Raw genomic sequence first — 27769 nt, 5'->3', positions numbered from 1 at the left:
TTATCAATGGAAGTTAAAGTTAAAAAAACTTTTCAAATTAATCAACTATGGACAGCAACTATAAATTACTTTCTGACATAATCCAAACTCCCAATTCTAAGCAACATTATAGCACACATAAATAAAGGCATAAATTCCATATACTGAACATTTATTTGAAAGACCTTTAACACTTGTATTATGCAGATGCATTTAATCCTGATGGCTCTGTTTGTTTAGCCACAGGACATTTCTGAAATCAAATTCCTTCATATGAACAAAGTTGTGCTTACGGGCACTTGGGTGGCTCAGTCAGTTAAATGTCCGGCTCTTGACTTCGGCTCAGGTCATGATCTCATGGTTCATGAGTTTGAGTCCCACAACGAGTTCCAAGCTGACAGCATGGAGCCTGCTTGGGATTCTCTCTCTCCCTTTCTCTCTGCCCCTCCCCCGCTCATGCTCTCTCTCAAAATAAATAAATAAACTTAAAAAAATAATTATACAGAAAGTCATGCTTGACTCAAATATCTCTAAGTCTCTATCATTTTCTCCTCTCCTCCTCTCCCTCTGTCTGTCTCTCTGGAAACAACACAGAACAGATATTTCATTTCATAAAAAATCCAACTGATAGTATTGCTTTTATAGGCAACCATACTCACATTTATATATAGTCAAAGCATAAAACACTGTGGACTTCAACTAATTCTAAAACATAAAAATTTTATTGACTAAAATTAATTAACATATTTACAGAAATAAAGTGTCAAAGGTATCTGTTTCAAAATTTTAAGGATACCCATATTTCACACTCACTACAATTATTTTTACTTACGATCTGAATCTGTCTTCCATACTATGAAGTGAATCATTATTAACTTGCAGTACAAAGAAAAGAGCACAAAAACCTAGACTATTACACTCAGAGAAAAAGTTAAAGTGCACAGAGAAGCTCACACTGGAATCAACTGATGTACCACTACCAGCTCTAGTTTAAATTTCTTTCCTATGTTACTTCCCAACCAAACATACTCATTATATTCAAGGAAAAAGGAAGTATCTGATTGCATTTGGTTCTGTTCTTGCTTTTGTTAATATAAATAGCCGCGTTCTGTATTCCGAGGTACACATTATACTTTGCATCCATGGACTATCCACGAACCCTCCTTGATACATAAAGGTGTCATCAAAAATGTAAAAAATAAACAGGTCAGGCAATAAAGCAAAAACAAGACAATAAAAACAGTATGGTATTTACTGCTGTTTCCTTTATTTTTTTTCCCTTAAAATTTAAAAAATGTTTTTATTTATTTTTGAGAGAGACGGACAGAGCATGAGCAGGGGAGTGGCAGAGAGAGAGGGAAACACAGAATCCCAAAGCAGGCTCCAGGCTCTGAGCTGTCAGCAGAGAGCCCGATGCAGGGCTCGAACTCCCAAACTGTGAGATCATGACCTGAGCAGAAATCGGAGGCTTAACCAAATGAGCCACCCAAGCACCCCTATTGCTGTTTCCTTTAAAGCAAAAGTATTCTTAACAACTGTTTGCTGCTGGTTCAAAGAACGAGGGGATGTGTCCTAGAAGCTCTGGAAACAGTGATCTCCCTTGGCGGTTATTTCTCTCAGAAGTGATAAGCCGGGTAATTTACAAGAAGAAAGCTACTGAATCCTTCTGAAAACACAACCTGGCAGTCTATCTTCAGGGCGGAATGATGAGGTGGCAAGAGTGTGATGGGGAAACCAGTCTTCGAGAACATCACGTCAGGGAATCCAGCTGTGCTTGTATGGTCTCCAGCTATTTATAAAGATAAAACAAGAGAACAAGTTGCTGAAAGCAGAGAAATGCTATGAAGGTTTGTTCAGAAACTTGCAAATAGAAGGGAAAGAATGGCAGTGGCAACCGTGCATATTAAATCCATTTACACAGCAACAGATGAAGCACGCAGAAAAGTTTTCTTCTTATGTGAAGATATTACAATTCACGCCTGCAATTTAAGTTTGCAAATTTGTAAAGGAGGATTTCTAAACATGGTTTGGGGTGTCTGGGTGGCTTAGTCAGTTAAGCATCCGACTTGGCTCAGGTCATGGCCTCACAGTTTGTGAGTTTGAGCCCCGCGTCAGGCTCTGGGCTGATGGCTTGGGAGCCTGGAGCCCGCTTCAGATTCTGTGTCTTCCTCTCTCTCTGCCCCCATTTGTGCGTGCTCGCTCTTTCTCTCAAAAATAACTAGACATTAAAAAAAAAAAAACCTGGGGCACCTGGGTGGCTCAGTCTGTTGAGCATCCAACTTGGCTCAGGTCATGATCCCACAGTTCATGAGTTTGAGCCCCACATAAGGCTCTGTGCTGATGGCTCGGAGCCTGGAGCCTGCTTCAGATTCTGTGTCTCCCTCTCTCTCTTTGCCCCTCCACTCGTTCTCTCTCTCTCTCTCTCTCTCTCTCTCTCAAAAATAAAAAAAATACACTTAAAAAAAAAGGGCTAAATACAGTTTTAAATATACTCAGCTGTTTTAATTTAAGTGATCACTACATAAGATTTTTGAAGGTAGGGAAGAGGAGGAGGGGGAGTACATTTCCCTGGATTACAAAGTCAATATTTGTAAAGAAACATAACATGCACTCAAAGTTAAATCTTTACAGGCTTGGCACCTCCCTTTTTCCTTGGGCCCAGAATTAAAATATTTAATGTTAAATTATAAAGTGCCAGTGTGGCTAGGTACCACATAGTTCATTCCTTAATGCTTTACGTTAAAGTAATAATCCTATTGCCTTAATTAAAACCACTTCCACTTTCTTCCTGATTTAGGCTGTCAGATTCTCTCCATCTCCGCAAAGCTTCCTGCTGTGAAACATAAGGTGTTTACAAGGGATGTTTAAAGAACTTAGCGCCATGATAGGGCATTTAAAAATAAGGATTCATAAAAATGAAGGAAACATTATGCAAAACCCCACACAGCAGAAATTATTTGAAAAATACAGACCTTGTTATAGAAATCAAACAACTCCTGGTGACTGAATTCCACAAGAACTTTCTCCACGCTCTGCAAGGAAGAACAAGAAAGAAGAAAGAATTCAGTTGTACGCAATTTGCATTGCATTTTTTTTTCTTTCTCTCTCTGGCTGGCCCCAGAAGATGCCCTATTATTCTCTGAGTGGTTTAAAAAAAAACAAAACAAAACACTCACCTGCTCTACTCAACCCCACTGTTCCTAGAATTCACAGCTGCACTTAATAATGCTCCACTTTTAGCAAAAGATTTCAACTCTAGAGGGACATCTGTTCTTTAAAGTTGACTCCACAGAGGTTAATAAAATATAAGCCGGCAAGAGAACAATTTCATTATCTTTTTTTTTTTTTTCTAGACCGAGATACATGGAGATTGCATTTCATTTTTCTCAGCAGTCCATTTGAAATCGAGTAAATACCATCACACAAAGACATTGGAGGCGGCACGTCTGATTGAACTCATCTAAGGCATTAATGCCTCCCGTCAGCACAGCTGCTGCCTCTACGCATTAATCTAGCAGTTATGATCTTATCATGCTGAGATGGTTACCTTTCCTAATGTACGGACTCAGCAAAAGTTCACAATTAACATGACAGCTTCAAAGCAGAGACTGAAACACGCTCCTTCCTTTTGCTCCAGACGTGATGGGGAACCTTCCTGGGTGCTGTGGGCACCAAGGAATACTGTGCACGTACGTGTGATGGTACAGCAAAGCGCAGCGGTAATCCAGCCCACCCCAACCTACTTTTGGTTCATTTTGTAAACTGAGGCATCACTTTGAGTGGTTTCTGAAGATTGGCTAAACATGTCTTTATTTTTATTTGTTTTTAATTTAAATTCAAGTTAGTTAACAAACAGTGTAGTCTTGGTTTCAGGAGCAGAACCCAGTGATTCCTCTCTTACATATGACACCCCGTGCTCATCGCAAAAAGTGCCCGTTTAATGCCCATCACGCATTTAGCTCATCCCCCACCTCCTCTGCAACAACGCTTATTTTGTTCTCTGTACTTAAGAGTCTCTTATGATTTGTCTCTTTACTCAAGGTGCCTTTGGGAAGTGAAAGTTAATAAGGAGAGAAAGCCAAGAACGTGCTACCGGCTCTGACCAGACTGGCACCAGGGAAGGCACCTGGGTGGCTCAGTTAGCTAAGTGACTGACTTCAGCTCAGGTCTTGATCTCACTGTTCAAGGGTTCGAGCCCCGTGTCGGGCTCTATGCTGACAGCTTGGAGCCTGCTTCAGATTCTATGTCTCCCTCTCTCTCTGCCCCTCCCTGCTTGTGCTCTCTCTCTCTCTCTCTCTCTCTCTCTCTCTCTCTCTCTCAAAAACAAATAACATTAAAAAAAAAAAAAAACCAAAAACAGGCACCAGGAACTGAAGAACTGGACAAATGTTGAAAACGACATTAATTCATGTACTTAATCGCTTGCGATCATTTTCAACATTCTCTTAATTCTACTTCTCAGTTTCTATGGCTACTTTTTTTCCCTTTGTTTTATCTGTTGGTTTTTTTTTTCCTGATTTCTTTTTTTAAGTTTATTTACTTATTTATTTATTTTGAAAGAGACAGAGACAGCGCAAGCAGGGTAGGGGCAGAGAGAAGGAGAGAAAGAGAATCCCAAGCAGGCTCTGTGCTGCCAGCGCAGAACCTGATGCAGGGCTCAAGCTCGCAAAGCATGAGACCATGATCTGAGCCAAAACCAAGAGTCAGAGGCTCAACCGAGTGAGCCACCGAGGCATCCCGGTTTTAAGGATTTCCATTTCTGTTGACAAAGCCAACATTTTCAAAACAAGTTCACTCCAGCACACCCCAGGAGAGTCGATGGGGCTATCTTCAGATACGGCATTTTCTTTTTCAAAAAAGCCAAGGCACCAAGGCACCTGGGTGGCTCAGTCGGTTGAGCGTCCGACTTCAGCTCAGGTCACGATCTCACGGTCCATGAGTTCGAGCCCCGTGTCAGGCTCTGGGCTGATGGCTCAGAGCCTGGAGCCTGCTTCCGATTCTGTGTCTCCCTCTCTCTCTGCCCCTCCCCCGTTCATGCTCTGTCTCTGTCTCAAAAATAAATAAATGTTAAAAAAAAAAATTAAAAAAAAAAAAGCCAAGGCACAGAGGATCAAATTCCACACTTCTTCCTTTTCTCTTCTAACACCTACTAAAATAGTTAAACTTTAAAATGAATAAGGACACAAAGCTGCTTTAAAGCCTCATCCTTTAGATGATTAAAAAAAAAAAAAAAAAAAAGTAGTAGGCTAACTGCCACACATCACTAAACCCCAAAGGTTGAGATCAGCATTATCTAGCAGTGCTGTATTTCTTTCCAGCAGTTAAAGGGAGAGGGCAGGCCTCAGTTTACCCTATGGAAAATCAAGGCAAGTTCATTCCTCTCTCCACAATCCAAATGTTAGGAGGGACTGAAGACTGAATTAGTATGTGAACAAGTGATTTGCTGTATGGATACTTACAGGTAGTGGTCAAGCTAGGTTCTTGTTTCCTGAATTTTGCTTTATTTCAAGGTAGTGTTTTTCTAAAATGTTACACTGAGGAAAGGGAAGGAAGGCAACTTTGGAAACATACTTCTTGAAATAACAATAGATAAAATAATGTGTGTACATACACACACACACACGTGAGTATGTGTATGTATGTATACATATATGTATACATTCGGGGAGATATGTATATTATTGAAATACTTAGCCCCAAGAAGGGAAAATGCTGATACCTGAGATAAAATATGCAAAGAATTTATACTGATGTCTGGTAGGTATAATCACTGGTAGCCATTATCATTATCATTTCCCATTCAACCTGCAATGATTTAGGGAAGACCAGGAGAATTCTGGAGAATATAGGAATGGTTTTAAGTGTTGCATATCTATGTGTATAGAGATTATCCTTAGAATTTGAGAAGGTATGTTTACCCAAGGGGTGGCCAAGGGCAGTTGTTTTAGGGGGATCATGATGGAATTTAGTTGTGTAGGACAAAAAGGAAAGGGGGGCTGGCGAAAACTCAATTCCATAATGTCATGCTCTGACATGAACTTCATGGAATCCAAGAATTCTAAATTCAAATCTTTCCTTCTGGGACATTACTGAAGGTATATTATCACAAAAAGAGCATAGGTCGCATCTATTTAATAGTTTGAGAGCTTTATTTACGACATGAAATTTCGGTATATGGCCCATGGCCTCCATTTTTACTCATGCTTTAGGTCCCGCACATATTAGGAACAGGAGTGGTCAAATCTTTCCTTGGACTGTGACATTTTTTCAGAGGAAAACACACTCTCTGAGCTTTATTTGAGAATATAATTAGAAAGTCACAAATGTGCTTTATCAAACCACAATCAACTCTCTACCTGCACTGCTCATTCTGCAGAGAATGTATGGAAGATTCTTTTCACTAAGGAAGCATGTTTTCAAACAACTTCTCTTTAGTTTCATGTCCAGTCACAAATCAGTGGCAGTCCAGACCCAACAAAAATGTAAGAAATGCATTAAGTTAAATGTCAGTCCAATTATTGGTATTTCAGGGGTGCTTGTGCTTGGATTGTCTAGTTCTGTAAACACTCCAAGACTTTGACTCAACTCATGGTTCATTAATATCTTTGTTAAGGCAAGAAGAGAAAATGAAGCTGAAATTCAAACACGCCATCTCAGCTAACAGTAGCAACTCTAACAACAGGCTTTCAGAAGGACTATGTAGAAAATCCTGGCTACTGTAGTTTTATAGGCTGTATTTGACAATGGGTTTAAATATCCATGTGCTTCCTGTCTATCACTGTCAATAGATAATGAGACTTGACTATTTGGTCCTATTTTTTTCCCCCTAAAGAGTCAGAAAGATAGTCTGGATAATAAAAAGTAGCCTGTTATGTCATAGTAAATAAGAAGAGAAATATCTTTGTGACATAAAACTACAGTGGCAAATAATCACAATGCACTGTCATCTTGTCAATCATATACAGTAAGTATTTTAAACTTGAACTACATACCTCTAAATCACACATGTGTATTTTTCATATGTGTGCATATATATACACACATCTTTAGATAGTACTGTGCCTCACTTTTTACATAGTCAAATGTTTAGGAAAAAGTTTATGAGAACATTATATCCCCACTCTTCCAGTAATTAGATACAAAAGATATTTACATATAAGGCAAACTATATTTTAAGTTATTTTTTTTAATTATTCTAATTCTAACAGTTTATACTGTCTTCCAGAGGAATATAATAACTAGGTAAGTACTACAAATTATTTCTGGAAGGGCTTTTCATTGCTTATGTGTTTAACAGGCCTATCAATGGATACTGCTATTATCCAGGATAGCTCATGGGTAACATTTACTAGATTTGGTGGAAAAAAAAAAAAAGAAGTAAATTCAGACATAAAGGAAGAAAATGACAGTAATACAATAATAGTAGGGGACTTTAGCAACCCACTTACTTCGATGGATAGATCATCTAGACAGAAAATCAATAAGAAACACTGGCCTTAAACAACACATTACATCAGATGGACTTAAATGACATATAAAACATTCTACCCAAAAACAGAATACATATTCTTCTGAAGTGCACATGGAACATGCTGTAGGAAAGGTTACATGTTAGGTCACAAAACAAGTCTTAATAAATTTAAGAAGACTGAAATCATATCAAGCATCTCTTCCTACCATAATGGTATGAAAATAAAATCAATGACAAGAAGAGAACTGGAAAAACCACAAACATGTGGTGGCTAAACAACATGATAATAAACAAACAATGAGACAACAGAGAAAGAATAAATAAATACCATGAGACAAATAAAGATGGGAACACAACAGTTCAAAATCTATGGGACACAGGAAAAGTACTTTAAGAGGAAAGTTTATGGCAATACATACCCATCCTAAGAAACAAGAAAAAATTTAAGACAAACAATCTAACCTTACACCTAAAGGAACTAGAAAGAGAACAAGCAAAACCCAAAGTTAGTAGAAGGAAGAAAATAATAAATATCAAAGTGGAAATACATGAAATAGAGACAAAAAAAAATCAATGAAACTAAGAGCTAGTTCTTTGAAAAGACAAACAAAATTGTTAAACTTTTAGCCAGACTCCTCAAGAAAAAAAAAAAGAGAGGGCCCAAATAAAATCAGAAAGGAAAGGGGAGAAATTACAACCAATTCTGCAGAAATACATAAGACACTACTACAAACAATTATACGCCAAAAAATGGGATAACCTAGAACAAATGGGTAAATTCCTAGAAACATACAATCTTCCAAGACTCAGTCCAGAAGAAATAGAAAATGTTGACTCATGACTAGTATTGAAATTCAACCAGTAAAAAAACAAACAAAACAAAAAAACCTCCCTAGAAACAAAAGTCCAGGACCTGATAGCTTCACAGGTGAATTCTACCAAATATTTAAAGAAGAGTTAATACCTACCCTTCTCAAACTATTCCAAGAAAAGGAAGAAGGAATGCTTCCAGACAATGCTTCTGTGAGGCCAGCATTACCCACATACTAAAATCAGACAAAGCCACCATAAAAAAAGAACACTACAGGCCATTATCCCTGAGGAACATTGATACAAAAATCCTCAACAACATATTAGCAACTGATTTTAACCATACATTAAAAGGGTCACACACCATGGTCAGGTAGAACTTATTCCCAGAATGCAAAGATGGTTGAACATCACCAATTAATCAGTGTGGTACACCACACTAACAAAGAAGGATAAAAATCATATGATCATCTCAATAGGTACAGGAGATGTATTAGATAAAATTCAACATATATGTATGATAAAAAGTCCCAACAGAGTGGATACAGAAGGAATGTACCTATGATAGACCCACAGTAAACATCTTACTCAGTGGTGAAAAGCTGATAGCTTTTCCTCTTAAGATCAGTAAAAGCCAAGGATGCCACTCTAGCCACTTTTATTCAACACAGCATTAGAAGTTCTAGCCAAAGTATTTGTACAAGAAAAAGGAATAAAAAGCATCCAAATTGAAAAAGAAGACGTAAAACTGTCACTATTAGCAGATGACATGATACTAAATATATAGAACCTTAATAAAAGACTCCACCAAAAAACTATTAGAGGTAATAAATTCAATAAAGTTGAAGGATACAAAATTAACATATATGTCTGTATATACAATATACATAAATGTAATTGTATAACTTACGTAATATATATAAATTGTAATCTATACAATTACAACAAAATATCAGAGGGGCACCTGGGTGGCTCAGTTGGTTAAGCATCCAACTTTGGCACAGGACATGATCTCACAGTTTGTGAGTTCAAGCCCTGCATTGGGCTCTGTGCTGACAGCTCAGAGCCTGGGACCTACTTCAGAGTCTATGGCTCTCTCTCTCTCTCTGCCCCTCCCCTGCTTGTGCTCTATCACTCTCAACAATAAATAGTAATAAAAAAAAATAATACAACAAAATAACAGAGAAATTTAAAAAACAATACTATTCACAATTGCTTCAAAAGGAATAAAATACCTAGTAATAAATCTAATCAAGGAGGTAAAAGACCTGTACTCTAAGAACTACAACACATTGATGAAAGAAATTGGAAATGACACAAATAAATGTAAAGCTGTTCTTGCTCATGGATTGGAAGAAATAACATCATTGAAATCTGCAGGTTCAATGCAATTCCTATCAAAATATCAATGGCACCTTTCACAGAAACAGAACAAACAATCCTAAAGTTTGTATGGAACCAAAAAAGACCCCAAATAACTTAAAGCAATCTTGAATAAGAAGAATGGAACTAGAGGTATCACAATCCCAGATATCAAGATATAGTACAAAGCTGTAGTCATCAACCCAGCATGGCAGTGGCACGTAAGCAGACACATACATAAACAGAACAGAACGGAGAGGCCAGAAATACTATGCTTGTACAGTCAATTAGTCTTCAAAAAAGGAGTCAAGGGCACACAACAGAGGAAAGACAGTCTCTTCAATAAATGGTGTTGGGGAACCAGGACAACTTCATGTTAAAGAATAAAACTGGACCACCTTCTTACACCATATACAAAAATAAACTCCAAACAGACTAAAGACTTAAATATTAAGGCTGAAAATCATAAAACTACCAGGAGAAAACACAGGCAGTAAGCTCTTAGAAATCAGTCTGAGCATTATTATTTTGGCTCTGTCTCCCCATGCAAGGGCAGGAAGAGCAAAAGTAGGCAAATGGGACCACATCAAACTACAAAGATTTTGTATGGTCAGGGAAACCATCAACAACAACAACAAAAAGCAAGCTACTGAGTGAGAGGAGATACTGCAAATGATATAACTGACAATGGGTTAATAACCAAAACATATAAAAAAACTCACACAACCACGAGCAAAACCCCAAACATTATGATTAAAAAATGGGCAGAGGAACAGAATAGACATTTCTCCAGATGGCCTACAGATGCATGAAAAGATGCTCAACATCACTAGTCATTAGGGAAATGCAAATCAAAACCACAATGAAATACCACCTCACGACTTGTCAGAATGGCCATTAACAAAAAGACAAGAAACAACAAGTGTTGGTGAGGATGAGGAGGAAAGGCAACCCTCATGCACTGTTGGTGGAAATATAAATTGGTGCAGCCACAACAGAAAACAGTATGAAGTTTCCTCAAAAAATTAAAAATAGACCCACCATTTGCTATGGTCTAGTAAATCCAATTCTGGATGTTTATGGAAAAAAAAAAAAAAACACACAAAAAAAACAACCCAACAAAAAACAAATCACCAATCTGAAGAGATACATTCACACCTATGTTCACTGAACATTATTTATAATAGCCAAGATATGGAAGCAACCTAAATATCCATCAACAGATGAATGGAGAAGATATGGTGTATATATATTCACCAGGGAATATTACTCATAAAAAACAATGAAATCTTGCCTTTTTTGAAAACATGGATGGGCCTAGAGGGTATTATGGTAAGTGAAATAAGACAGAAAGAACAGAAAGACAAATAGCATGTAATTTCACTTATAAGTGGAATACAAAAACTAAAACAAACGAACAAACAGAACAGAAAGAGACTCATAGATACAGAGGACAATCTGGTGATCGCCAGTGGGCAGAGCGGGGAGGGGTAGGTGAAACAGGGAAAGGGGATTAAAAGGTACAAAAAACTTTCATTTATAAAATAAGTAAGACACAGGAATACTATGTACAGCATAGGGAATATAGTTAATAATATGTACTAAGTATGTATGGTGACAGATGGTAGCTCGATTTATCATGGTGATCACTTTGTAATGTACAAAAAGGGGATCACTAATGTTGCATAACTGAAACTATAGTTGACCCTTGATCAACATGGGGGTTAGGGGTGCTGGCCCCCCATGTAGTGGAAAATCCATACGTAACATTTGACTCTGTCAAAACTTAACTACTAATAGCCCACTGTTGACCGGAAGTTCATTAATGTATATTCTGTAAGTTACATGAGCTATATACTGCTTTTACTTTATATACTATATGTATGTGCCATAAAGTAAGCTACAAAAAAGGAAACGTTAAGGAAATCACAAGGAAGAGAAAACACATTTACAGTGCTATACTATACTTAAGAAGAAAAATCTGTACATAAGTGGACCGGCACAGTTCAAACTCATATTGTTCAAGGGTTAACTATAATATAGTATTGCACATCAACTATATTTTAAGAAAAAGAAAAGAAAAAGAAAATTCACCCTAGGGCTTTAGCTGTAATGGGTAACTCCCAGGAAAACTCTTCATAGAGATGGACCACATACGTCCCACAAAAATTGTTTGGTTGTATGTTTTTATATCATTCCCTTTTCCTGTTAATATGGATAACACTTAATTCCATAAATGTGATTTTATTTATTTATTTATTTATTTATTTATTTATTTATTTATTTAATTTGAGGGAGAGAGAGACAGACAGAAAGAGTACACATGAGCAGGGGAGAGGTGCAGAGGGAGAGAGAAAATTCCAAGCAGGCTCCATACTCAGTGTGGCTTGACACTGGGCTCAATTCCACGACCCTGGGATCAAGACCCAAGCCAAAACCAAGAGTTGGATGCTCAACTGACTGAGCCACCCAGACGCCCCATAAATGTGATTTTAAATTGAAAGCATTGTAGTTGTTTTTCTCACACAAATAAAGAACAGACTCATGTGGTTATATACATTCTCAAAGTCTTGACACTGGTAACATTTCAAAACACTTTCACCTACATTACCTCGCATTAACTTTAAAACAGTCCAAGGAGGTGGGCATGTCATACAATATGACCCTTTAACAGATGAGGGCACAGAGGCACACTGTGGTAAGAAAGCCACCTAAGGAAAACAACCATGTAACAATGGGCAATGAACTAGAAGAGTCAGAGCTGGAAACTAAGGCCTATTCAGGACTGTTTCTTAATGTGACACAAAATACAGAGAACAGTATCAATAGGTAAATGTCACGAGGAAAAAAAGGGAAGTAATTTATGATAGCCAACTAGGTGAAGATATTATTATACATTCCCTTCCACATAAATGAAGAATTTTTCAAACATAAAAGTGAAGTCGGTAAATAAGATAGGGGTGTGTGTGTGTGTGTGTGTGTGTGTGTGTGTGTGTTAGTTTGCTTTGTTGCTACTGTTTGGTTGGGAGGAGAGAGGGTGGGTGATTTGTATGGAGTCATCCACACTACTGAATGGTCCCTTTTTTGAGACAAAAGTACCAGTACTCAAGATGTTTTGCAGGCTATTGTAAAAAAATTTTTTTTAATGTTTACTTATTTTTGAGAGAGACAAAGACAGAATGTGAGTGGGTTAGGGGCAGAGAGAGAGGGAGACACAGAAGCAGAAGTAGGCTCCAGGCTCTGAGCTGTCAACACAGAGCCCGATGAGGGTCTCAAACTCAGCCACCCAGGCTCAGCCACCCAGGCTCAGCCACCCAGGCGCCCCCTTTGCAGGCTATTATTATAAATGATACTTGCTCATGTGACAAAAAAGCAGAATAACATTTTTCTTATTCTACACAATCCTCCTAGATCTTTTTTTTTTAATGTTTATTTATTTTGAGAGGCAGCACGTGCATGCATCAGTGGTGGAAAGGCAGAGAGAGAGGGGGAGAGAGAATCCCAAGCAGGCTCCGCACTGCCAGCCCAGAGCCTGATAAAGGGCTCGATCTCATGACCATGAGATCATGACCTGAGCCAAAATCAAGAGTCAGACATTTAACTGACTGAGACACCCAAGCACCCCTCGGATCCACCTCTCTGGTTTTATTTCCCACAAGGCCCTCTCGCCACCACCCTCCACCCCTGCCCACCAAAAGACCTCTGTGCTCTAACCAAACTATTGTACTCATTCTCTCCCCAATATCCTACACTTTCCTGCCGGTTTTTATTCATGTGGTCTCCTCCTTCCAGATGGACTGTACTTCTAAATGGTAAGTCAAGACAAAAAAGCTAAAAGAAAATACATGCAAACTTCTCCATAATCTTGGCATATATAGAGACTCCTTTAAAAAGACATGAAGATATGTGTTAGTTCACAAGTAAGCTGTGAGCAGATATACCAACTCTAAAGGAAATGACTAATAAATGAAAATATATTAAAATCTGAAACTTCCATTCATCAGGACACATCAAAAGACTAAAAGGTAAGCCACAGAGACTCTATCAAGAATATACAAAAATTACTACAAATTAATGAAAAAAGAGGCAAAACACCATTGAAAAGTGGACAAGAACATGTACCCAATCATTGCGTTGTACATCCAAAACTAACACAGAGTTGTGTCAATTATACCTCATTAAGGCAAAAAAGAAAGCCACCTGGGTGGCAGTGTTAGGCTGCAGTGAAGAAAGAAACTATCAGTTCTAGGCACTACATATACATTTACATAATGAGCCACAGAGACAAACTATCATGATGCCAGATGAGATTCTTAAAAGGGACTCCAGCTAATGTGCTGCCCTGGAAACCTGGCTCTGGGGGGGAATACAAGTGGGAAAGAAACTAACAATTACAGACAGTCCTCCTCTTGGTAGGTTTCCCGGAAGTTTCCCTGCAGAGAGGGGTACCTCCAGGCTGCTCAAGAGTGCCCTGGCTTGACAGTCTTGCTCTGATTTAAAAAAAACAACAACAAAAACAAAAGAAGACAAGAAAAAAGAAAGAAGAAAAAAAAAGACAAGAGACTTGATCAGTCACTTCGCAAAAGCTGAGGTCCAAAGAGCCAAAACCACAGTAACACATATTAGTAACCATACTGCTGGAAGGAGTGGAAATCTGTATAATTATTGTGAAAACTTCTTTGGTATAATTTACTAAAGCTGAGTATACTCATGCCCCATTACATCCAAATTTACACCTAAGTATGAGTGTTGTGCTCAATAGAAATGTGCACATTTGGACACCATGAAACAGGTATGAGAACACTGATAACACCAATATTCAAAAGAACCAAAAAATGGAAATAACGAGTTTCTTTCAACAGAAGAATGTATAAATCAACTGTAGTACAGCAACAATGCAGACATGAAAATAAACTAGAGCTAAATAGGACAGCATGCATGACTCTCAAACATAATGTTAAAAGTCAGAGGAAGGCACAGAAGACACATTGATTGGTTTCATTTATGTGGGGATTTAAAAAACAATAGTAAAAAAGGTTTCAGAGACAAACGATTGGGTGGTACAACCATCCAAGCTATAAAGTAACAAAGCAACAAAGATGTTACCAGAAGTATCTGAATAGTGATCACCTCTGGGTGACTGGAGAAAGGAGGTCATAATTGAGGGGAGGCCATTCTGACGTAATGGCAATAATGTATATATTTCTCAATCTTGGTGGTGGGTAAAAGGTGCTTTTTTTTTCTTATGACAAATCACTGTACTCTTTTTCTGTATGTGTGCTATATTTTCCCAGTTAAAAAAAAAATGGCATTGCTAGGTGTAAAATTCATTCATTCATTCTTACTCAACAAATACGAATTAAAAGCCTACAAGGGTTGTTCTAGGCACTACATATACATTTACATATTGAGCGACAGAGACAAAAATGTCCCACTTTCTAGTTGATGAAGACAGAAAACAAACAAGATTTGTGATAATAATGACAGTAACAATCCATATACATACATGTAGAAATGTCTGTTGGTGTTAAGTGCTAGGAAGAAAAAGCAAGGATAGAGAATGTGTGTTTGGAGGTAGGAGGAGATTCAGTGGTAGGTGGTCGGAAAAGGTCTCACTGAAATGGTGACATCTGAGTTAAGATTTAAAAGAAGTGAGGAAGAAAAAAGACAATTCACAGAATGGAAGATAATACCGCAAATCACTAATAAGAGTCTAATACCAAGAATATATAAAGAGCTCTTATAATTCAACAACAAAAAGACAAGCCCAATTAAATTTTTTTTAATGTTTGTTTATTTTTGAGAGAGAGACAGAGACAGAGTGCAAGTGGGAGAGGGGCAGAGAGAGAGGGAGAGACAGAATCTGAAGCAGATTCCAGGCTCTAAGCTCTCAACACAGAGCCTGACGTGGGGCTCAAACCCACAAACCCAGAGATCATGACCTGAGCTGAAGTCGGATGCTTAATTGACTGAGTGACCCAGGCGCCCCAAGCCCAATTTTAAAAAGGCAAAGGACTGGAACAGACATTTCTTCAAAAAAGATATGCAAATGGTTAAGTAAGCACATGAAAAGATATTCGACATCCTAAGTCATTAGGGAAATGCAAATCAAAACTGCAATGAGACAGCTCTTCACACTTAGTAAGGAGGATATACGGTAAAACCTTGGATTGGGAGTAACTTGTCCTGCGAGTGTTCCACAAGACGAGCAAACATTTCTGATAAATTTTTTAATTTGATAAATGACTGACGTCTCACAATACAAGTAGTATGTGATGCTGAATGTCACATGATCACAGCTGAGCCAACGGTTTTTGAAATTCGCTTTGATATGAGCACTATGGATTACAACCATGTTTCCGAAATGCACTGTGCTCGCAAACCAAGGTTTTACTGTTATTTTTTTTTAAATGGGGAGGGGGGGTGGAGAACAAGTGTTGGTGAGGACATAGGGAAATTGGAATCCACATACATTGCTAGTGAGAATATAGAATGGTGCAGCAGCTGTGGAAAGCACTGGCCATTCCTGAAAAAGTTAAAAGAAAGAAGTTCCATATGACCCAACAATTCCACTCCTGGGCATCCACCTGAAAGGAATGAAAAGAGGAACTCAAACAGATACTTGTGCACCAATGTTTCTGGTATCTTTTCAACAGTATTTTAAGGTAACATGTTGACCTAATGACAGTTAAGATTTCGATGAAAAGATAGGAGTGGAGGTAAGACCATAAGGAACATAGAGACATTACTCAGAGTAGTACATTCTGTACATGTTTACTCCTCCATTGACCATCAGTTTAGGCCCTGTTGTGGTCTGAGTTGTGTCTCACCCCAATTCACATTGAAATCCTAACCCCCAGTACCTCAAAATGTAATTGTGTATAGTGTTAGCGTCTTACAGAGGTAATTAAGGTAAAATGAGGTCATGTGGATGGGAGCCCAGTCCAACATGACTGGTATCCTTGTAAGAACAGGAAATTAGGACCCAGACACACACACAGAGGGACAACCATGTGAAGACACCGGGGGAAGATGCCACCTACCAGCCAAAGATACGGGCCTTAGAAGAAACCAATCCTAATGACATGGTGATCTCAAAACTTCTCATCTCCAGGCTGTGAGTACATAAATTTGTTTTTTAAGCTACCCAGTCAGATGTACTCTGTTATGGAGGTCCTACCAAACTAGGATAAGCCCCAACACCTCTTTGGGGATGGACAGAAGAGAAGATCTGTCCTCTAAGAACAATGGAAAGCCACTGGAGAGTTTTAAGTATAAAAATTATATGATTACATCTACATATTAACAAGTGCCCTTGACTTCTATTCCCCTCACTCCCCTGCCTTGGCTTTTCTTTTCTTTTTTCATTTTTTAAAGTTTGTTTGTTTATCTATAAGGGGGGGGGGGAGGCAGCGAGAAGATCTGAAGAAGGAGATAGAGAGAAAGAGAATCCCAAGTAGGCTCTACACTGTCAGTGCAGAACCCAATGCGGGGCTCGAACTCACAAGCTGTGGGACCATGACCTGAGCCAAAAACAAGAGTTGGACGCTTAACTGACTGAGTCACTCAGGCGCTCCATGGCTTTTATTTCTAAATGGAGATGGCCAAACTGGATGTGAGAGACCAATGAGGAGGCTACTGCATTAGTCCCGGCAAAAGACAGTAATTTGACCTAATGTGATGGCAATGGTGATAAAGAAAAGTAGAAAAACTTGAGATGTGGATTAGAGGTAGAAGAGACAGTACTTGGTGACAGATTTGAACAGAGGTGTGTGTGTGAAGGAACAATACTCAGAATGACTCTCAATTTTCTGGCAAGAGAAAGTGGACAGAGGCAGTGGAGATAAGGAAACTCTAGAGAAGATCTGAAGAAGGAGAGCATCAAAGGGGCAGTTTAGGACACAATTAGCTTGCTATGTCTGTGAGACTTCCCTGAAAATAAATGAAATAAGTCTACGAAGCCAAAAAAGAGACTTAGGTAAGAGACGTACATTTGATATTTCCATATTATATATTGATATTTAAAACTGCAAGACTGCAGGATGCCCAGCTGGCTCAGTTGGTAAAGCGTGTGACTCTGGATCTCAGGGTTGTGACTTCAAGCCCTATGCTGGGCATGAAGCCTACTTAAAAAACAAAACAAAAAACCCCAGCAAGAGTAGATGTGACCGCCCAAGATAAGAATGCTGTATGAGAAGAGAGGCAAGCCTGGGGCTGAAATCTATGGAATTGCAACATTTAGGGTAGGTGGATGTTCCAGAAACAGTAAGTACCAACAGGTCCACAAATGTGTTTTGCGTGGTATGTGGAAATGTATGGTGGGCATACATTTATTATTACATGTTTTATTATGTGGATCAAAATAATTTAGTGAGTTAGTATACAGGCAATAAAACTGGATAGCTTTTTTTTTTAAATATGCCTTCAATATTGCATTTTCCAGTAAAACCCATTAAAGTCACTAATATTGTTAAGTAAACACACACAGACTAGAAGATTTACTCTCTTCCGCCTTATACATATACGATTACAGCCAAGCACCCACTTAGGAAATTCATTACTTATGTTGCCTAAGCTGGTCTCCTGCATTAAAACCAAACTTAGACTTTCTGCGTCCTATCTGAAAAACACCGCAAAGTGAAAATCGAAGTGCAAAGATTAAAATTCTGCCAATTTCTTAAAAGAGAAGAAAAATGTATTTGTTTGCCCATTCCTTTTCATTTTTAATTTGTAATTCTGTCTACAAGTACCTGGGTAACGTTGCACATACCCATTAGCAAAATTCCCATGGAAATAAAATGTAGCGAGGCCTTCAGAGAGGTCTAACTTGATGAAAGCTGACAGTAAAAATATCCTCTGCCTTCCCATTAGTTAGGAATTAGGAACACCTATACATTTTCCAAGAGAGAAGTGCATTAGCCTCTGTACAAATTACCCAAGTAAAAATAGCCTCTAAATAATACAGATATAAACTGGATAAGAGTTAAACCACATTTACAGTGCTTAGCTTTTATACTTAAGTTGGATATCAGAATTAGAAATGATACAATTAGCTTTTCACCTAGAAAATCAGGAATAAGGAATGCCAGGAAAAGAAAAACTACTAATCTCATGTTCTGACTGATCTAAAAATACTTTTCTAGGTATTTCAAGAGGAAGTTTTCTCCTTTTCAGTTACAGAAATGAAGGGCAAAGATAATATATAAGTATTTCAAGTTCTACTGAATGCTCAATGGGTTTATAGCACATAAATCATTAGACACCATTTATTTAACAAATATATCTACAGTTTATGTTCTACATAGCAATATACAATATGTTAATTGTGAATATATTCTAGTATCTCTATTATTACTTGTTGACTAACTTCACTATTATTGTTCAAAAAACCCTGGGGTGTAATTTAAGCTCTCACCACCAAAAGAAAAAAAAAAACCCATGAAATTCTACCGATACATACAGGCATTAGCCATTTCCGTCACCTGTAATATTCCACCATTCAATAAACATTAGAGAGTGCCAATACAAAGGTAAACAGGAACGTGTATACCCTTAACCAAAGAAAGGTCGTTCTCTAAGCAGGCTGGTTGCCCTTTACAGCTAAGCTCCCAACTACAGGAAGAAGGTATATAGGAGAGAAGGGAGAAGGGGATCCTCTGCCCATCTGTCAGATCCGTGAAATCAATCCTGGCAACCAAAGGGGGTAACAGATGTTACAATGGGCTCTGATTCAGAGGGTGCCAGCTTCAGAAGGGGCAAGCAAAAGCTTGCTGTAGGTGGAGGGAGAGCAAATTTCTACTCTTCTTTGAAGCAGCTTGACTATGTGACCTCCCAAGGTTCTTTTCAGTTCTATGGCTTGACGATGTTGGAAGGTGTACCCGACATAAGCAAATTAAGCTAGTGAACTGAGAATCAGAAAATGGTAGTAAGAAAGAGCTTTGGCAATAACCTAGCTCAACCCTTTTGTTCACGAAATGAGGCAGCAGGTCCCACAAAGATGAACTAATACGCAGTATATTATGGTGAGACCAATCGCTGTTCTTTCTGCTTTACTATTATGATAACTCAAGATAAAACTGCACCTTCAAGCTAATTTAAAGAAAACATTTCTCTCCATGAATTTGCACATTTATGTCCCCTGTCTAATTCTACACAGAAATACATAAAAGCTGTTCTGAGAGTACATATTTTGATAAATATGGCTACATAAGGTAATGTTTGTCTTGGTTAAATTAATTAAAAGAAGAAGAAAAAAAAAAGAGGAGCGCCTGGGTGGCTCAGTCAGTTAAGCATCCCACTTGGGCTCACGTCATGATCTCACAGTTCCTGAGTTCAAGCCCTGCATCGGGCTCTGCACTGACAGCTCAGAGCCTGGAGCCTGCTTCAAATTCTGTCTGTCTGTCTGTCTGTCTGTCTGTCTCTCTCTCTCTCTCAAAAATAAACTTAAGGGGCGCCTGGGTGGCTCAGTTGGTTAAGCGGCCGACTTCGGCTCAGGTCATGATCTCACAGTCCGTGAGTTCAAGCCCCGCGTCCGGCTCTGTGCTGACAGCTCAGAGCCTGGAGCCTGCTTCAGATTCTGTGTCTCCCTCTCTCTCTGCCCCTTCCCCGCTCATGTTCTGTCTCTCTCTGTCTCAAAAATAAATAAAAACATTTAAAAAAAAAAATAAAATAAACTTAAAAAAAAAAAACACTGGGAGTATTTCATAGAAGTTAACACAGCACTCCACCGTGCTCAAAATTCTAATTCCAAACACACAAAAATATGTCAGCCCAATGGATAAAGTACATGACTCAGAGACAGAGGAAGACAAATAATCCTTGCACCTGAATATGGAGCTGATTCCCTGATCCCTGTTGCTCCACTGACCCCTGTGATTCCAAAGGCTCTTCATGAAAACTACTGCCCAGTCCAGTAGGCCCCCGACACCTCCTGGGCATGGATGGTCCTGTTGCTGGAGGAGGGTAGTAGGCAAAGTGGAAACCCTGAGCTTTGATCAAGGTTTGATAAAAGTCATAAAAGGACAACTTCAGCAAAGAGATGGAACACAAGTTACAAAAGGCATTTATTTCCTGGGGTTAAGTCAACCAAATTCGAACTTTCCTTTTCGTCGTCTTTGAAAAAATGCAGCTTGACAAAGACACTTGTCCATTTAAGAATACAGTCAGTACATACACAACAAAAGCAAATTTCATGCTTGTCAGCGTGGCAGTCAAGACTTCCAAAATCTTGCCCCCAACGCTGCCTACAGCCTCGAGTTCTAGCACCCTCTGAGTGCACTGTGCACACCTGCAGTCCTAGCAGGCTTTCCACAATGCCTTTTGAGTCTCTGTTCATGCTGTTCCCTGCGTTCTCTCAGCAGCACTCCCCACAGCTCTTGTGCATGGACAGAGCACACACATGCATTTGTCTAGATCTTTGAGTCCTTTTTTTTTTTAAGTTTATTTATTTTGAGAGAGAGACAGAGACAGAGACAGAGACAGAGAATGAGGGAGGGCTGAGAGAGAGGGTAACAGAGAATCCCAAGCAGGCTCTGTGCTCAGATGTGGAGATCGAACTCACAAACCATGGGATCGTGACCTGAGCCAAAAATCAAGAGCTGGACACTTAACTGATTGAGCCACTCAGGCACCTCCAGATCCTTTAACTCTCAATTCAGTTGACCTAATAGCTCCTTGTGCATATGTCAGTCACTGCCCTTCCCTAATACACTGTATGGAATTGCCTACCTTTGTACTATAGATGGGAGGAACTTCAAGGGCAGGGCTATGCTTTCTTTATTGTAGACCAATAGCCTAGCTTGGGATTGATCACCAGTACCCGGTACCACAGATGTTTATTGAGCTCAATTTTTTTTTAAATTTTTTTTTTAACGTTTTATTTATTTTTGAGACAGGGAGAGACAGAGCATGAACGGGGGAGGGTCAGAGAGAGAGGGAGACACAGAATCTGAAACAGACTCCAGGTTCTGAGCAGTAAGCACAGAGCCGGACGCGGGGCTCGAACTCACGGACAGTGAGACCGTGACCTGAGCTGAAGTCGGATGCTTAACCGACTGAGCCACCCAGGCGCCCCTTGAGCTCAATTTTAAGAAAAGGTAGCTGGTACATTAAAAAAAAAAAAAAAATTATTCTTTATTTTTGAGAGAGAGAGACAGAGATACAGAGCATGAGTGGGATAGGGACAGAGACAGAGACAGAGAGGGAGACACAGAATCCGAAGCAGGCTTCAGGCTCCAAGCTGTCAGCACAGAACCTAATACAGGGCTTGAACTCACAACCTGCGGGATCATGACTAGAGCTGAAGTTGGATGCTTAACCGACTGAGCCACCCAGGCACCCAGGTAGCTGGTAAATTTAAATTTACTTTTTCCCCCATGGGGGAAAATACTATATAGAGAGTATCAAAATAATTGGATTTTGCCTAAATGATGACAATATTTTCCAATTATACTATAATATTTGCCCTAGTGATGACAGTAGTCTTGTTGGTCTCCTAAGTCTTGTTTATTCAGCATGTATGTGTGCTACAAAGTACAGTAATTTTGCTATTGATTTCCTAGTTAGCTTGAAAAATGGCTTTTCACACTTGAAGGGTCCTGCCTGAGCTGGTGAAATCAGAAGATATGAGGTTTTGCACATATTTAGCTAAAACCACAAATTTTGGCTGTCAAGAGAACAATAAACCATTTTTAACCAGAAACCTTTATTTAAGAGATAAGTGGTGTCAAAGTGTCCATGCCATATTGTCACAAAATGTTTAATCAGAGGTAACTATTTCAGCTGTGAGGACATTTAACCTGTTTTCTGTATGGGCCCTTTGCATTCTGGCTAAAATATTACTTCATTCTTGTGTAGACAAACAGTGTGTATGGCAGTCATCTCATGACCATATTTTCTATCCCCTGAAAAATTACAACATTCTGGGCTCCTGGGTGGCTCAGATGGTTAAGCATCTGACTTTGGCTCAGGTCATGATCTCACAGTTCATGTGTTCAAGCCCCATATTCAGCTCTGGGCTAATAGCTCAGAGCCTAGAGCCTGCTTCGGATTCTGTCTCTGTCTCTCTGCCCCTCTCCCCCCTTGCACTCTGTCTCTTTTAAAAAATAAACATTAAAAAAAATTACAATGTGCTATGCATGAGCAGATCACAAACTTGGAGCCAATCACAATGCACCTCTTAGAGCATTCATTAACTGTAATTTATTATGTGTATGCTGATATGTCATTATGATTTTCAGCTCTGGTACTGAAATATTTAGCTATGGTTGCTGAATATAATCAGCAAGATAAGAGGTTTTGAATATGATTACAAGAAGCTCCTTAAATGTAGTGAGAAATTATGTTAAGAGCACTGACAGCTAAAAAAAAAAAAATGGAGCATTTCTCTGTAATAAATATTATAGGTGATGCTATCTTTTTCTGGAAATTACTCTTTATTCTAATTATAAGCACTTATCTGATTACTGAAGCGTTATCATTACAGATTTAGAATGGCTGCATTACTTAACTTCTCAAAACATGTGTTAGTATCCCAGTTGAGGGATTCCGGGTAAACTAGACACTAAATTGAAATCATGTTCCCAGTGCGTGGTTTCTAAAGACTATGAGCTCAATGCCCAAATTGGGGTTTCTCCTTTGTTCATAAAATCACTTTATTGTATTCAGAGACAGAAATTTGGATGATGTGTGTGTACTTTCAAGAGCTACCATGCATTCTGCATCCTAAATTAAATAACCTAATATAATTCACAGTGTTAAGAAAAAGGTAATTAAAAACATATGTTGGTTTCATTTTTTTCTGTCTTGTGCCATCACGTCAGTCTTCAAGGAAAAGAAGACCACTATGTGCATCTAAATGAGTATTAATTTCACAATTTAGTTACAATTTATACTTCTTATTGGCTACCTGGAGGCTCTGTTTCTGGAAAATAAACACAAGGGTAAATTCAGCATTTGCTTCATGTTCTGAAGGGCGCTGAATGTATCATGTAACGGGCACCCAGAAAGGCACCGTTTGCAAATCTGCAGCATAATCAGAGGACACCCCTGATTCTATTCTCAACCCTTAGGGATCCTAAGTCCTAGAGACTGGCGGGGAACAATAACAAATTTCATCATGGAGTTAAGGCAGTAACTGTCTATTAGAAACTGTTATCTTGTAATCATGTTCCATTACAAATTTTTAACTTGTAATGGTGACAGATGAAGACTGAGCTCATTTTTCCACCCACATTAGTTCCCTGCTAACCTAATTACCTGATTACGATTTGCAGAATCCTCTTGGAATCATGAAATTAACTAACAATGCACAGTCTAAAAATGAAATGGTCCTAATGAGTTATTACTTTTATATAATCCTGAGTATATCCGGAGCTTGTGAATAAGGGTGCAGTATCTGTTTGTACAGATTAGTTTTTTTTTAAAAGTTCATGCTCGGGACGCCTGGCTGGCTCAGTCCGTTGAGCATCCGACTTTGGCTCAGGTCATGATCTCATGGTTCATGGGTTCGAGCCCCACGTCGGGCTCTGTGCTGACAGCTCAGATCATGGAGCCTGCTTCGGATTCTATGTCTCCCTCTCTCTCTGCCCCTCCTCTGCTCTCACTCTGTCTGTGTCTCTCTCTCAAAAATAAACATTAAAAAAAAAATTTAAAAGCTGATGCTCTTTGATCCAGTAAATACTCTTCCAAGAAATCTACTCTAAGAAACAGGAAGGTTGAAAGAAGATTAATTTCAAAGAAATTCATTGCCATTCGATGGAACATTACATAGCCAGTAAAAATTGTATTTACAAAACTTTTTTTTAATGTTTATTTTAGAGAGAGAGAGAGAGAGAGGGAGAGAGAGAGAGAGCACGAGCAGGGGAGGCGCAAAGAGAGAGGGAGACACAAAATCCAAAGCAGGCTCCAGGCTCTGAGCTGTCAGCATGGAGTTGGACGCAGGACTCAAATTCATGAATTGTGAGATCATGACCTGAGCTGAAGTCAGACGCTCAACTGACTGAGCCACCCCGGCGCCCCCAAAATAGTGTGTTTAAGTGAGGCACTGATATGGGCAAATGTAGACACTATAATTACTACACATTAATGGGGCATACTACTGTGTCTGGCCTTAGCTACTATGAGCTCAACACAGAGAATTCTGGCAGACAGTTCACTCTGTGCTACGGTACTTGAGGAAAAGGTGGAACATGGGTTTTATTTTCAATCTAGGGAAAATAATAACATTGGAGAATTTAATATTTTTTTAACTTTATGGAGATATTAATATACCACACAACTTGTCCCTGTAAAGTGTGTAATTTGGTGGTTTTGAGAGTATTCACAGAGTTGTACAACTATAAGCACAATTAATTTTAAAGCATTTTCACCACCTCCAAAGAAACCCCATACCCTTTAGATATTATCCACCCACCCTCCTAACCCTAGTCCTAGGCAACAAGCAATCTGCTCTCTTTGCCTGTATATTTGCCTATTCTGGAAATGATATAAATTTTAAACAGATCTCTCATGCACACCAATATTTAAGCAATGGTATAAGCAAGTGGAACTTTGTAAACACAAAAGAAATGAGGAATGCCTTGAGAGGTAGGATAAAAAAAAAAAAAAGAATAAAAAACAACCTAGAAAGTGTTATCATGGACCCTAAGGAAAGTTTTAAGAAGGAAAGAATAATTCAAATGTCAAAGGCTCCCAAGAACCAAGTGACACAAGTATTGGTAACTTTTTATTTCAGATTAAATGACAAAGAGAAGGTTAGTGACACCAGGGCTTGATAAACTCTAGTCCACAGGCCAAATCTGGCTTGCCATCAGTTTTTATAAATAAAGGTTTATTGGAACACAGCTCCGCTCACTTGTTTCGGTACTGTCTACGGCTGCTTTTGGGTTACAAGCCTAAAATATTTACTATTTGGCCCTTTGCAGAACAAAGTCTGCCAACCCCTTGTAGACAAATGTCTCAAATCATAGTTCTATTAACCAAAAATGACCCAATCATCATCCACATTCCATGGTACAGTCACTGCTGCCAGTTTTAAAGGCCTGGTTGTTTATAGGCAAGGGGACAATTCAGCTGTACTGAAAACAGAGTAATCTCTACTCACCTCAAGGCTGACAACTTCCGACTCTCTTTACCACAATCCGATGTACTGCTGTTTTACAGCAAAGGCTGGTGACAGGTGCAGAGGCTGTTAGATCACACCTTCCAAATATGTAGGCTACATCCCTTAGTGGCTCCTATTTATGTAATTTCTCAAACATGAGTAAAATCTGATCTCATGCACACTTCCTTAAGAGAACACAAATGTAATTTACAAATTGATACTCTTTAAAAAGTAAATGCTGGCTCAAGTTTTATCTCTTTTCTAAAGTTTACTACTCACAAATGCTTTTTTGAATGATTAGTTCCAAGTGTTTTATTTTAACGAGCCGTGTACTCATATGAAGTCCATAAGAACTTCGTTCAAGTGTTTCAGTGCTAAAGCTCCAATGTGTCTACAAATAGAAGTAAGAAACCAAAGGTTTGGGTCAGAAGCATTAAAATGGAATTGTTCAGCTTTTGCTTGTCCTATGTGGTCTCTGCCTGGAATGACTCATAACATAATAAAGCTACACAATTTGGTTTAATGCTTTGTATCTGTTGATGATTAGAGAGCCTTAATGCCTCGCTAGTCTAGTCATTAATATTAATGAGTTTTGTGACCTAGGCCAAGTTAATAAAAATAAAACTTTAAATATCCAATTAAGAAGTTCTCAATAATTTTGAAGTTGAAATTACTTTACGGATTTTTTTTTTTTATAGTGCTGGAAAATAAACAAGGGTTTCAAAGGCATTTCCTATCCTGATGGGGGAAAAAAATGACAGAATGGTAAGAGCATCTATCAAATACCACTTTTTGATTACAGGTCACATAGGGCTGCTTCAAAATCACAGATTAATGGAAGAGGGAATTTAGATGTACATTATTCCACAGATGACTGGAATACAGTATTGGAAGAGGTTAGGTCTGTTTAACCCCAAAGCGATTACAAGTAATTTTTACTTTCAAATCAGATCTGAGTTAATAAATGGAAAATTGATAAGGTTGGTGGGATTTACCCAAATAGCTGTGAAACAATTACTCATTTGTGGCACAGAACTGGAAAAAGTCAGTGATTTTGTAAAAATATAGAATGTTTGTGTGAAGCAATGGGTATTTAAGGTGGGGTGAAATAAAGATTTCTCTTTTAGACATTTATAAAGAGACTGGCTTAAGCAAAAGTCTGCAGAAACCTGTAGAAGCAGCCAAAGACTGTGTTGCAAATCAGAGCTCTGCCAAATAGACAGGCTCCATGCAGACGGGCCAGACTTAATTTGAAATCTGTATTGCTGGTAACAGAGCTAACTGATGTTCTTAGAAGATCATCTTCCACATGGATGACCATATTACTGGTCATGATCTTGGCCTGGTCTTGGTTTGGAAATGTTAACCCAGTTCACGGAGAGGGCTTATATTCAAAGCATTAACAGCCAGATCTGAGAGAGGCAGTATACAAAATGCATTAAGCAGAATTGGTAATATACTCGAACATTCATTCCAGAACGCTTACCAAAAATAGAAGGAGCATTCCTTCCCCTTTCCTCTCTATTCTCTATGCCACCACCTGGTCTAAGAACTTATTTAACAAAACCCAGAATGCTGAATTTTCTTAACTTCCATCTCTTCAGGGGGCACCTAGGTGGCTCAGTCAGTAGGTTGAGTGTCCCACTCTTGACTTCAGCTCAGGTCGTGATCCCAGGGGGATTGAGCTCTGCTTCGGGCTCTGTGCCGAGCATGGAGCCTGCTTGGGATTCTCTCTCTCCCTCTGCCCCTCTGCCCCACATGCGAATGCTCTCTCTAGAATTAAAAAAAAAAAAAAAAAAAAAAATCCATCTCTCCAGTTTCATCATTCTCTAGATCATTCTAAATACTGAGGCCAAATCCAGTTTTCTACGTGCCACTTCAATAGACTGCTCTTCAACTAACAATGGTCAGTATCGCCACCGTTAACGTCAGTTAAAGTTCTACCTCTTTTGCCTTAGAGCTCCAAACTTTCCATAAACTGGTCCTAGTCTATCTTTTCCTTTTAAATTACAAAATATTTAAAATATTAAAATTATAGGGACTGA

The 27769-nt window shown here is 38.8% G+C and overlaps 1 protein-coding gene across 1 annotated transcript in view; it reads right to left on the bottom strand.

Annotated features, from left to right (window-relative positions):
* Positions 1-1224: 1224 nt before the first annotated feature.
* COMMD10 (COMM domain containing 10) overlaps positions 1225-27769 on the bottom strand; it is a 214711-nt gene continuing 188166 nt past the window's right edge. The window contains exons 6-7 of the mRNA XM_049649063.1: positions 2952-3011; positions 1225-1768 (exon numbers count right to left, since the gene is read on the bottom strand). Coding sequence (XP_049505020.1) covers positions 1730-1768; positions 2952-3011 — 99 coding nt within the window. The 3' untranslated portion in view covers positions 1225-1729. The remainder of the gene's footprint in view (positions 1769-2951; positions 3012-27769) is intronic.

This window comes from Panthera uncia (genome assembly GCF_023721935.1).
Source record: "Panthera uncia isolate 11264 chromosome A1 unlocalized genomic scaffold, Puncia_PCG_1.0 HiC_scaffold_17, whole genome shotgun sequence".
Classification (NCBI taxonomy): domain Eukaryota; kingdom Metazoa; phylum Chordata; class Mammalia; order Carnivora; family Felidae; genus Panthera; species Panthera uncia.
This window is presented reverse-complemented; position numbering and strand designations above follow the sequence as displayed.